The 13,321-nt window shown below is 43.0% G+C and overlaps 2 protein-coding genes and 1 long non-coding RNA gene across 3 annotated transcripts in view; 1 reads left to right on the top strand and 2 right to left on the bottom strand.

The window, feature by feature from the left end:
* LOC311020139 overlaps positions 1-13,321 on the top strand; it is a 452,545-nt gene that overhangs the window by 212,845 nt on the left and 226,379 nt on the right. The window lies entirely within an intron of this gene.
* LOC311020422 (uncharacterized protein) lies at positions 3,519-9,006 on the bottom strand (the record flags this gene model as incomplete). The annotated part of the gene is made up of 6 exons (XM_084020444.1): positions 3,519-3,855; positions 4,599-4,861; positions 5,029-5,263; positions 6,803-6,896; positions 8,194-8,299; positions 8,653-9,006. The coding sequence occupies 6 exons, from the start codon at positions 9,004-9,006 to the stop codon at positions 3,519-3,521; spliced, it is 1,389 nt and encodes a 462-aa protein (XP_083876570.1).
* The window catches only part of nyap2a (neuronal tyrosine-phosphorylated phosphoinositide-3-kinase adaptor 2a), a 71,775-nt gene continuing 70,269 nt past the window's right edge, over positions 11,816-13,321 (bottom strand). Inside the window, exon 6 of the mRNA XM_084020013.1 lies at positions 11,816-13,056. Coding sequence (XP_083876139.1) covers positions 12,832-13,056 — 225 coding nt within the window. The 3' untranslated portion in view covers positions 11,816-12,831. The remainder of the gene's footprint in view (positions 13,057-13,321) is intronic.

The raw sequence follows: 13,321 nt of genomic DNA, 5'->3' as shown, positions 1-13,321 counted from the left end.
CAGGTGGCAATCGCTGCAGTCTTATCTATCGGTGACCGCACCTACCCTCTGCCCAAGTGGTACCATAGATACTGTACCTCCCAACGTCCAACTGCACACTTGGCCGTGAGCCCCGCCCACCTCAGTGACTCGAGCAGAGTGGCCACTCGCTGCATATGCTCCCTCCAGCTGTCGCTGTGGATGATGACATCATCCAGATAGGCGACAGCATACGCACCATGAGGATGCAGCAACTGGTCCATGAGGCGTTGAGAGATGGCTTGGGCGCCGAACAACCCAAATGAAAATATGAGAAATTGATACAAATCGTACAGAGTGGAGAAGGCCGTTTTTTTCCTTAGACTCTGGAGCCAAGGGAATCTGCCAGTAGCCCTTGGTTAAATCCAGTGTCATAAAAAAAGGAGCCATGCCTAACCAAACCAGGAGTTCATCAATCCAGGGCATTGGGTAGGCATCAATCTTGAAATATCATTCACCTTTCAATAATCCACACAGAATCGAATGGACCCATCCTTCTTTGGCACATGAACTATGGGGCTACTCCAGGCACTGTTGGATTCTTCTATTATCCCCAAGTACAGCATAGACTCCAATTCCTCCTGATCCACTTTTATCTTGTGTTCAGGTAATGTATAGGGCCATGAATGCGCCGTCATGCCCGGATAAGCTTTGATGTGGTGGGGTATGAGTGTTGTTCGTCTGGGCAGGGGGGAGGACACATCCTCAAAACGCTGTTGCAGCGCAGCCACATCTGGAATGGTGAAAGATGGTGATCAAAATTGAGTGAGGCGGGATCAATGGATTTTGGCAACTCAGGACCCAACTCATCTCTCTCCATCACTGTACTCACCGGAGACAGGTACCACCTTTCTCCATGCTTTGAGGAGGTTAAGGTGGAATATGTGACCAGCCACGGCTAAACCTGGAACAAGTCGGGATATTTTGAGTTATTCACAGATTCTGAAAGTGTAGTTTCTAAGCTTTCCAATGGTGTCTAACACATGGAAATCCGATAATATTGAAGTTGTGGCCATTTGAATGTATGCTTCTCTGAAAACCGTTCACTGAGAAAACTGGCCTGAAAGATATGCAAATCTCACCTCACCTCACCTGGCCAGAAAGGAAACACAATGGTGCTCATTTGCATCTCATTCAGATAAGCCCTCCCCCCTACAGATGTCACTCAGTGATATCTGGTATCTGTTAGCCTGCTAAGGATTTAGCAACTAGCCTATTGTCCTCAGGTAGGCTAGTTGCTAAACTATTAGCATCACAGTCAATTCAAGCAATGCCAACAGGCCCCTTTGCACCTTACTGTTAAATCAGATGCCCACATTACGAGCCAAAAACCTCCCATTACAGCTTAGTTTCGATGTGCATATCATTTTAAAATGACAGCACTGAGCTAGCCAAGCAAAGTAGTTAACTTGGATGTTAACGGAAACTCACCCCATAAGAAACTGAAAACTATTCCTGCAAACTTCGTTGGCTCCGATGAAATAAGAGGTCCGGGCGGACTTTCTTTTCGTCTGTGGCTTTTTGGTGGATGCAGTCGTCTCTGACGTAACTACTGTACGTCCGTTTGCTCTCTTTCGGCAGCTAAAGAATCCATCCGTATGCTGTACATAAACTCTTGAGAAAGTTTGTCGCTACATGAATGTCTTCCAAGGAGAGAGTTCTCTTTTCTTCTTCCGTAGCATTTGCAGTCAAAGTTACGGATTTCCTCCATTTCGCTGTCTTTATCCCGTTGAAATGTAACCGTAGATATAGCGTCTGATATCTTCCGCTCTAGCTGATCCGCTGGGAGGGACATAGGCGCTGACTAAGTAGCCATGTGTTTCGCTTCTAATGTGCAGCTGATTTGCCGAAAAAATAACAACAGCGCGTGAATGGCCAACAGTGAACAGTATGGAAATGAACTGCATCGCCGTACTCGTCCCAGCAAAGACAGAGACAACCGCAGATTTTTTCAGAAAATACAAATACAATACTTTTAAGGCAACCTTTTATCTGAAACATGGAGTAGCTTCTTCGTGATCTCAACTTGCATATTCTGCAAAAAAACAAAAATCACAAATTTTGAAAAAAAAAAGCTTATTTCTCGTTTAGTGAATTCGTCCCACCCGACTTGTTGCTGGTTTTGCTGTGGCAGGTCACATATCTGCATTGCCCCACCCCTGTCAGAGTGCACAACCAATAGTCTATGTCACCCATTTGCCATGTGACCATAAAGGGACCTTGCCACTTGGCGAGTAATTTTGAGCTGGAAGTAGGGAGCAATACATAGGCTGTATTTGAAACCGCATACTACCGTACTGCCTACTACATACTGCGTTAGTATATACTGTATACTGCGTACTGAATGTGGGATTCAGTATGCTACTTCAGCATACCGACGCCGTTCACACCGCAGTATGCAGTATGCAAGTTTCCCAGAATGCATTTCGTGGCGACCGGCAGCAGTAGTTGTAAAACAGGCGCAAAGCTGTTTTATTTCCCGCTGTAGCGCTGTTATTATGTCCCTTTATTACATTTTAATATTTTTTCATGCGAGAAAGTAACCGTTTAGATCCCCAATGTGCGGTTAGTTTACCCAAATGACTGCTGTTTAGTAATTTGCCTCGATGTTTTCGGAGAAGTGAAGCTCCGGAAGGAGCGGGTCGTCTCAGAGGCAGCAGCCCGTCTCCAGAGGTGTTCCGCCGGCCAACATGCGTCGTCGTCCCGGGGGAGACAGCAAGCCAGTTATCTTAACCGCTGTTTGTAGTGGACAGTATACAGTATAGCGCTGTCTCGGGAGCTCTGCGTGTACAGAAATCACCAAATATTAATAAAAAGTTTGAATTAACAGAGTACTTTTTTCATTTCATATGTACAACAGCCTGGGTTTCTATTGTACCTATATAGCTTTCGTCACAATAATCAAGTAGCCTATGCACTGAACTTATGTAAACAAATATAAACGCCGTACTGCTCCGGAGTACGTGACGAAGTCATGAGGCTTATGGACAGTATAAAAGGTGAGCAGAGGCGGGAAAAAACTGAGGGAGACAAAGGAGAAAATTGAAAACAGCAAAATACTGTAAATGTCGTATTTATCAGTCGTAAGAGGCCACAATGTGGCACAAAGAAGACGAAGGAGGGAGAGGACCAGGATGAATCTTCTTTCAATCATATGTGAATATGAATATGAAGCCAATGTAAGTAAACCAAACATTTATAAGTGTCAGTTAGGGGCAGTTGTAGTTCTTAACCTGGGCATACAGTTGTGCCAGATAAGTCAATAAATAATATTCAGAGATAAACACATTTATTAAGAAACAATTTATAAGGCCTTCTTGAAACAATTAACTTAAAATAAGAGAACTTGATCAGTCATGTGAAGTGATACAACAAAGAAAAAACATTTGCCCCTGCTCCCACAGGCTGCGCCTCGAGGGCAATATTTTCGATTAAATGCCCACACTCCTGTGGTCCGCCTCTTCTTGGGACAGGGGGACTTAAGGCGAGACTTCCGCCTTTCAAGGCGGACAGTAAATGCCTTGGTCCAGGCTTTGGGGTGTGGCAAGGACCACGGATGGGGAGACGCCCTGGAGGTTGCAGTCTTCCTCTACTGGCTGGCCAGTGCCACCTCGTATCGGGTGGTATCGGAAGCCTTCGATATCCCCACCAGCACAGTCCACGATATCGTGCATCGGGTGGCAGACAGCATCATGGCCATCTATGCCAGGGTGGTCCATTTTCCTGCTGCAGATGAGCTGGAGGGCATTGGGGAAGGCTTTGCCCACCTTGCTGGCTCCCGTGCCTTTTGCTGTGTTGTTGGCTGCATCGACGGGACGCACGTCAGGATAAAGCCACCTGCAGCAAACAAGGATGATTACCTGAACAGGTATGCTGCATACAAAGTTATATTTAATCCCATCTTAATTAGGGCTGCAACTAACGATTATTTTCATTATTGATTAATCTGAAGATTATTTAAATAATGAATCGATTAGTTGTTTGGTCAATAAAATGTTAAAAAATGTTGAAAAATATCAATCAGTGTTTCCAAAACCACACGATGACGTCCTCAAATGTCTTGTTTTGTCCACAAATCAAAGAGATACTCAGTTTATTGTCATAAAGGAACAAAGAAACCAGAAATATTCACATGTAAGAAGCTAGAATCAGAGAATTTGGACTTCTTTTTTCTGAGTATTTTTTGAGTATCAAAATAGTTGACGATTAATTTGATAATCGATTATTGTTCAATTAATCGATTAATTGTTGCAGCTCTAATGTTAATGTAAACTATTTAGTGATTTTTTTAAAATTTTTCTTTTTACACGGGAAGCTTTTCCACTCGATCCAGCTTCAGGCGGTCTGTGATCATAAGGGTTTCTTCCTGAACACATTCACTGGTATGGATGGTAAATCAATATTTAACAGGATGATAATAGGTCTAATTACTTTGACCTGGATTACATTGATATGTGATTTTTACATTTTTTTGAGGAATATCGATTGCTTTTATTTGTGATTTAAAAGGTCTGTATCAGAAGTGTTTACAATCAAGTACTCATTTTCTTTTTTTTCACGACCACTACTTACAGGCCTACCTGGTGCAGTCCACGATGCACGGGTCCTGCGGTGGAGCTCGATGTACCATCGGCAGCTCTACCCTCCTCCGGGCTGGATCATCCTTGGAGATGGGGGTTATCCCTGCCTGGCGACACCTATCTCCCTCATAACCCCGTACAGGGAGCCGGTGCAGAATCCTGTGCAGGCCAGGTACAACCGGCATCACTCCAGGGCCAGATGTGTGGTGGAGAGGGCATTTGGGATGATGAAAACCCGGTGGCGCAGCATCTTCCTGAAGGCTCTTGAGGTAAAAAAGAGCATAAGATGTGTGTAAATGTAACTAGTACGTAATGGCTGACAGCTGAGCAGTACATTATACAGAAGTACAGGTAAAAAAAAATAGTTTACACAGCATTTTAATAAATTAGGATTAAAATGATTTTGGTTTTATGCAGTTACATAACTCACCTCTTTGTTTCTGTAGGTTAAATCTACCTTTGTCCCGGTGGTGGTGTCCACCTGTGCCTTCCTCCACAACCTCTCCATCCACAACGGGGATTTGGTGGAGCCAGATGTGGAGGAAGGGGTGGACCATGGAGACGAGGAGGAGCAGGCATACCAGCCCGGAGACCAAATGCCAGGGGACAATGTCAGATACAGACTGGCAGCAGAGGTCTCAGCTCCTGGAGCCGTCGTCCCTGCACTGCAGGAGCATGACTATTAGTCACAAATAATTTATTTGTATATATTATTTTGTATATAGTTGACATAAGTATAAGCACTGTGAAGACAAACTGTAAAAATAAAATCTACTATACAAATAGAATGGCACTGCCTCGCCAGGATGTTTTTAGTTAAGGAATTTTTGGAAATGTACCTGAGGGTTAATAGTAACCATTCTCAAAACAGTAATAGCAACTAGGCAATTAATGTCATGCATGTTCTCCCAAAATCTTTTTTTTTTAAACAATGTGCCTCATCCACCTTCATTGTGATACAAAATATAACATACAATAACATTTATGCAAGATGTCATACTGTTATATGACATCTTGCATAAATGTTATATGAATATGTTTTCTGGGATGACATAATTTGAACACCAGTGACACTAGAAACAAATATAACCAGACAAATGCAATTTATTTTTTAAAAACTTTCTCCAACATCAGCATTAATGACTTCTCCCTTCTTTCCTCCCTTTCTGCATTCTCTTTCTCTCTGTGCTCAGTCCACTCTCTCCATTCTCTCTCCCTCTTGTCTTCTCTCTCCAATCGCTCTCTCTCCTTCCTCTCCTCTCTCTCCAGCTGCTCTCTCTCCCTCTTGTCTTCTCTCTCCAATCGCTCTCTCTCCTTCCTCTCCTCTCTCTCCAGTGCTTCTCTTTCTCGTCTTTCCTCCCTCTCCATACATATTCTTTCCCTCTCCTCATCCTTCTCTGAAACCTGAGAGAAGAGCTGAAGCCACTCGGACCCCCTCTTCCTCTTGGCCACTGATGGCTCTGAGGTGGCTTCCCTTGGAGAGGGAGGAGAGGCCACTACCACATCCTGGCTGGATAAATCAATTGAGACCGGAGGCACAATGCTGGGCCTCCGGCCCAAAAACTCATCCATTAATTTAAACCACCTCCAGGATGCGGCAGTGGCCTCTCCTCCCTCTGTGCTTACTCCCGTCTTCGGGGCTTTCAACTCCTACACAACACAATACACACACACACACACACACACACTTGAAGCATCTTAAACATTTATACAACCTCATTTATCTTTTATATTTTCTAATTTAACATGTCTTGTGTACCTCTATGTTGACAAGTGATTGCATTGCAGAAGGTCTAACAGAACGTGTGGAGGCCACTTTGCCAGCTTGATACCTTATATTTTTGTTTGAGGTTCTCCCACTTTCGTTTTACCTTGGTAAAATAAAATAAACGTAGTTACTTCAACAACAAGTTAATCCAACGTACCGGTATTATAATTCTAAAATCTAACAGAGGAGCATGACAAGATGAATTATGTAAGACTATCGCCTTCATTAAACGGCTTCGGAGTAATTATGATGGTTAACTGACTTATTGCAGGAGCTACCACGTCTCCCTCTGTCCCTCCCTCTCCCGAGCAACATCAGCGCCCACGAACCGATATCCCTACCGACTGTCCCTCGTCTCAGCGGCACCGTGACAGAAACTATTTAGCTTTTATATACTTAACTATTCAATTATTCAACTATTAACACCCAAACTTACTCGAAACCCTTTTGGGCGGCATTTCGCCTTCCACTAAAAAGGCTGTCGTTGACTGCGCGCCACTCTATCAGCCGCTCCGTGTCCTGCTCTGTCCCTAATTAAAAAGAAATAAAACACGATACGTAACGTTACATTAGTGTTTAGTTGTTTTCTGATCACTCGCGTACACCAAATTAAAAAGGAGAAAATTTAAAAGTGATACTTACATTTGTATTCCCCTGGAACACTCTCAACGCTCTCTTGCTCCGCCATTACTGGATTTATCCAGGCTCCAGCGCATTGCATTGTGGGAAACAGTAGGCAGAGTAGACTGGTCGGATGCATACTGGAAATATTCTCCGAATCAGTACGACATTCGGGAACTTTTCGCATACTGCAGATTTTGCTTTTGTTTGCATACTGCATACTGCATACTACATTTTGGCCAAATCAGTACGTACTAGCAGTATAGTATGCGGTTTCGGATACAGCCATACTTTATTTCCTGGTGAGAATTGTCTCAGCCTAGTTCTTCTGTTGTACAAGCGCTGTTGACGTTCCTGGGCCTCTCCCGTGATAATTGACCCAGTATGTGGAGTTTTGCTCTCAGTTCCAGGACATACTGAACCTCGTTTTTGCTGGGGCTTGGACTATCCTACCAGTTTTCCTTAATTAGGTCCAACACCCCGCGTGGTTTCTTGCCATAGCAGCTCAAAAGAGAAAATCCTGTGGAGGCCTGGGGAACCTCCCCCACTTATCCCACTTACGCTCATCCTTGTGCACAAACTTCCAGATCATGTACTGCAAAGTCTTATTCAGATGCCCCACCAGCCCATCAGTCTGTGGGTGATCACTGGTCCAAATAGATTTGATTCCCAGTAATCCGTAAAGTTCCCTAAGTGTTCGTGACCTGATTTGTCAGGATATCTTTTGGGATCCTGTCCCTGCGCACTCTTTGCAGAGATGGTGTGCAGCGGCACTGGCTCCAGATATCGTGTCTCATAATCCACCAGTACTAAGACAAAGCAATATATGCGTGCGCTCCGGTAAAATGGCCTGATGAGGTCCATGGCAATCCGTTCAAATGGACCTCCATCAGTGGTAATGGCCGCAAAGGTGCCCTGGGAATGGCTGCTGAGTTGACCAACTGGCATTTGGGGCAAGATGCACACCAGCGCTGCACATTTCCCAGAATGCCAGGCCAAAAGAAACGGGCCAGTATCCGGTTAAGTGTTTTCTCATACGCCATATGACCGTCCATTGAGTTAAAATCATTTCCCAATGCCTTTTCGGCACCAACAACTGGGTGATTTCCTCTGTCGGCTGGGTGTCAGGACTCACTCGCTATAATCTGTCCCTAACCACTGAAAAATGTGGATATGTCTGGGCTGCGTCAGGGTGCACCATCTGACCATCAATTGCTATAACTTGGTCAAAGGCAAAGCGTAGAGTGTCGTCACGAGACTGCTCCAGTGGAAAATCATCCATGGAGGGAAACATGGGAGCTGACTGAGCCTCCTGAGAAGGCGACCTTGCGTCACCGCTAAGCACAGTGCACATATCCCATGTTCCTGTCGGATGTGAATGCACCCCCACACATTGACCCACTATACTGTTAAACCCTGCCCAATCCGTGCCCACAATCAGCGGGTGTGTGAGGCGGGAGCTAACCACGTGCTTTACTGTATGCTTTTTATCCCGGTAATGAATTTGCACTGTTGTCACTGGGCATCTGTGAATATCACCATGCAAACACATTATTTAGACCCAAGATACCTCTCCCAAAGCCCCTGGCCAAACCAGACACTGGTGGAATATAGACTGAGTACAGCCCGAATCCACCATCGCATGATAACCCCTTGATTTCTTACCGGAACCCTGTATGTTCCTCCTGGACCGGGAGAGGGTGTGCTGAGGGTGTGCCGACCTCCATTAACGGACACTCCTGACGAAAGTGACAGGGCTGCCTGCACCTCCAACTGCCCCGGCATCTGAGGAACCCCCTGTGGGCCAGGCTCAGCGCCTGGAGCCGCTGCTGCAGGGATCTGGGATGGAGGAAGCGGCATGAGTGGTATATTAGGCAGGAGCATTGCCTTCCTGCGGTGTGCCGGGGTCAGACGGGTGACAGCCAGTGGACGTGTCTCTGATGAATCTCGGGTGTGCAATGCCAGATGGTCCTCCGCAAGAGTGATGGCCTCCTCGCGGGTCGGTGGCAGCGAACCCATCTTTAAGTCCCGGCCGGCCCGTCCTCAAATTGCTCCAGGATCACCTGCTCCAGCAGCTGCTTCGAGCTAGTGGACTCCCCTGGCTTCAGGCACCTGGCTGCTACGCCCCTCAGCTGTTGCGCGTGGACAAAGGTCGGTGGATCCCAGCTTGGTCTACCAGACTCAGAGAGGCTCTTCCCCGGAGAGGCTCATCAGGTCCCGGTTGTCCCTCCGGACCTCCCCGAAATTCCCTCGGTTGGATGCCGGCAGACCGAACGCTGCCATCTGGGCCTCCCCGGTTAGCAGCGGGAGCAGCTGCACCACCCACTTAGCCTCTGGCCAGGCACACACCACCACGACGCTTGAAGGTTTGGCGTGCTCGAAGGTTTTTGATGAACGTCTACGGGTCGTCCGTCGTCGTCATTTTAGGAGGGTGATGCCAGCCGGTGTGGAGGGTTGAGGAGCCACCGAGGCCGCCCCCGACCGGGACGCCAGGGTCTCCAGCAGCCGAGTCTCCATCTCCATCTGGGTGTGGAGGAGCTCCAGGTGCTGCCTCCTCCAGCATTTGGCCGAGAACTGCCACGGGTTGTTATGTCGCTGACATTTCTTTCTGAGGTGTCGCTTGTCAGGTGCCCCTTTGGCATGAAGTGTTGCCACCCTGGGTTCATACAGATTCAGAGACCAGCGACACAGGTTGATCGGTTCCATGAAAGGCGCTATATAATTTTATAAAAGTTATTATTATTATTATTATGGCTCATATATGCATCTTTTGAGTAATTCATTAAACATTCCAGCAACACTTCAACAGTTTTTTATAAAGATGATCCTGGCTTATCGAGGGCTCTTCTTTACGTGATTACGGTGGAATTGCCATGTAAAAACACTTATAGAAAGTTCTTACCAGTGTCCTGTACAGGACCGCCGCCTCCTCAGCAGGTGGAGCAACTTTGGCCCTTCCTTTACAAGACTTTGGCCCTTCCTTTACAGGACATCTGTGTTGGTGGACCAGTGAATGAATTGACTGGCCAACCAACCAACAACCAATCAATACTTGTATAGATCCTCTCATTCACATCAGTATAGTTGTTCACAGACAACTGAAGGTGAAAATGAGACAGTAAAGACAAAAACAGTTCAGAAAGTTCACAATTAAAAAAAATGACACCAATGAGACATTGAAATAATACCTCTACCAAAGCCCCTGGCCAAACCAGACACTGGTGGAATATAGACTGAGTACAGCCCAAATCAAAATATCATAAAATAGAATTAAAAGTTGTAATAATAGTAATACTAATAACAGACAACATAAAAATGTGTTAAATAAAAACTAGATAAATAAAATAGAATCATTCAAGAAAATAAGGTGCCTAATAGCAATTAGCACTCTAATATAGAGGTAATATTGAAAGTGCAATTGTTAAAATGGAGGAAGACATTTCAGTATACATTTTATCATTATCATAATAGAATGTTTTGAAATGTTTTACTGCACAATGCCTGTTGGTGCAGGATGCAATGAAAGCAGCTTTCTGTCCAGCGATATCCTAAGTACAATCACAAACCAACCAGCAGAAGTACTTGAATTAGATTTCATCCACTTCTTCAAAGTATTTTTGCTCTGATCAGTTCCGAAACTGTTCTTTTTCATTCATCACCAGCTGGGTATTTTTGGCATACAAGCAGGTTTAAAACAATTATTGATAGTCAGAGTCTGATGAATAATGCAAATGTCATCATAATGAAAAAATGTCAACTGTTTGTTTGCATTATAAGCTCAGAAAGTGAACAAGTGCACCTATTTTAGATCTGAAATCATAACTGATCTCATATTTAATTAGAAAAACAAGAAAATACAGAACCATTGTCACACTCAGTTTAACTAAGAATGTCTGTGCATATTTATACATTTAATCTCCAAGTGGCTTCAAGCTCATCTACATAGACAGGTTTCACCCCTGTATCCCTTAATGCTTTGCTTCAATCTCATGTTACATTTGATTTGACATCATGCTAATCATTGATCAATAAATCAACACATTGCATTCATCAAGTCATTTCTTTCTCTTGACAGTAATTCATCAACTACCCTGAAAACTGATGGACATATGATGACTTAATGTAACCCTGTCATCTGGATGTTTAGGTGACTGTCAGATGAACTGTCTCTCAGTAAAATGTCTAAGGAGATTCAAACTGCAGTTAAACTGGATTTAAACTTCAGTTAAAATGGAATTAAAATGTACGTACATTTCAGTTAAAGTTCTGTTAAACTGAAATTAACCTGTTTTAAACGTGATTTAAATATCACTTAAACTGAAATTAAATTGCAGAATAACTTGAGTTAAATCTCATCTGGAGTTGAACTCCATATAAATGAGTTAAATTTAAGGTAAACCTGAGTTAAACTGAAGTTAAATTGCAATTACACTGTAGTTAAACTGGAAATAAACAGGAGTTAAACTGCAGTTACACTCGAGTTACATGGGATTTAAAATTCAATTCACTGCAGATAATCCAAAATATTCTCATGTTAAAATATTATTTTTCTACATAATAAAAGTTATTTTGAATATAAAAACATCAACACTTCCTATCTTGTTCTTCCACACAGACCAGTGTCACAGATAATTGTTTTAATATCAAAAAGGTTTTTTTCCACACAGACAAGATTTTATAAATATTTTTTTCTTATTATAGCTTTGTGCTACACAAATGTCAGACTTTAAATAGATCTGAATCTTTTTCAGTGGTCAGATAGAAAAATAACAAATAGAAAGACTGACAGAACGCTCTGCTACACCTGCCCGAGTGTGTTAATTGTTATTCATGCCTTGTAAACATGAAAATTAATTGATTTTACAGCCTCACAATGTGTTAAATAATAAGTACAAAATAAAACTGATTTTCTTACATTATTTATTTGACAGCGTCTGAACATCTGGATCGAGACCCACACATGGGATTTGTTTTTGATTCAAATACATTTTACATATTTTTATATATTCAGACTAAATTAGTGTTTTCCCTGATTAGTTGAAAGTTTTATTAGTTGATAGATGGAATCATTTTAAATAACATGATTTATCTGAACTAAAATAATGTTACTTCTTGTGGATATTATTTCTTTGCTTTTCTTTGACATGTTTTTTTGCACTTGTTTGTTTTATTTTGTCATTTGCCAAAATAAAACAAACAAAATAAATTCAATTCATATTTCATGATTGTTTATTTAATTGATTCTTGATGTGTACATGCTAACAGCTCTTGGTGATAATGGAGGGAAGTTGATCTTCTGTTAATATGATGAAACTTTATTGACTCTACAACTGATGGACATCAGATACACTGTCAACCAAACAATGATAGAAAACCAGTGACATGAACGAGCTGAGAATGTAATAGCCATGGCCTGATGGCATCATCATCACCATCACCACCACCATTATCATCATCATCAATGACTACGTTCACATGCACACTAATATTTTTAATTTGAGAAATGATACGAGATTCATGTAAACAGTATAGTATGCGTGTGTATTCTGAATACAGACATTGAGACATTGGATGATGGTATTCTGGATTTGTCATCATTCCTTGGACACTGATACACTATGTTAACAATATGCAGCTAAATTGTGTTTAGTATAGTTTGGACACAGCTCTCTCCTGTTTACCACGTCTGAGACTGTTCTTGTGCCGTGTTGTAGAACAGTGACGAGGGAAGAACAACTGCAGTTGAAGTTATTTAAAGGGCTAACCATAGGACATACTTCATTTTTGGAATGATTCCAGAGTATTTTGTGCATTTAAACATAGTCACATTTTCAGTGCTGTATTTCAGATGGCGGTGTCCCAGAATACCGCAGTGGTGGTCTGTCCAGCAGCGGTGGCGGTGGAAGAATATGGTGGCGGCTGCTTCCTCTTCCAGCTGGGCAGATTGGGCATGCTGTCCTGTTTACACAGATTCTTTTCTGGACGCTGACGAGCTTTAATCTCTCTACACAAAACTCTTTTCTTTTCGATCATCTCCATCATGGTGGCATCTCCGCAGAGCCAGGGCATCTGGAAACAGATAAATAGAGTTCAATATATTCACAACTTGTCATTCATTGATCACTTGTCACTCATTGATCACAGTCAAGTGAGCGTGCCGGTGTACGGATTAAAAGTTGTATCTTTCTTTACTTCATTTAGAACAACAGTTTCTAGTAATAATATTGATTTTACAGTCTTCAGTGAACTCTGTCTCCTACTAAATTATCCTAACATACAATTAACTACACTCTCACTTACGTTTCCATAAGCATATATTGTTTTCTGGACCGGT

The sequence above is a fragment of the Eutrigla gurnardus genome (assembly GCF_963514095.1).
Source record: "Eutrigla gurnardus genome assembly, chromosome: 10".
Taxonomy (NCBI): Eukaryota; Metazoa; Chordata; class Actinopteri; order Perciformes; family Triglidae; genus Eutrigla; species Eutrigla gurnardus.
This window is presented reverse-complemented; position numbering and strand designations above follow the sequence as displayed.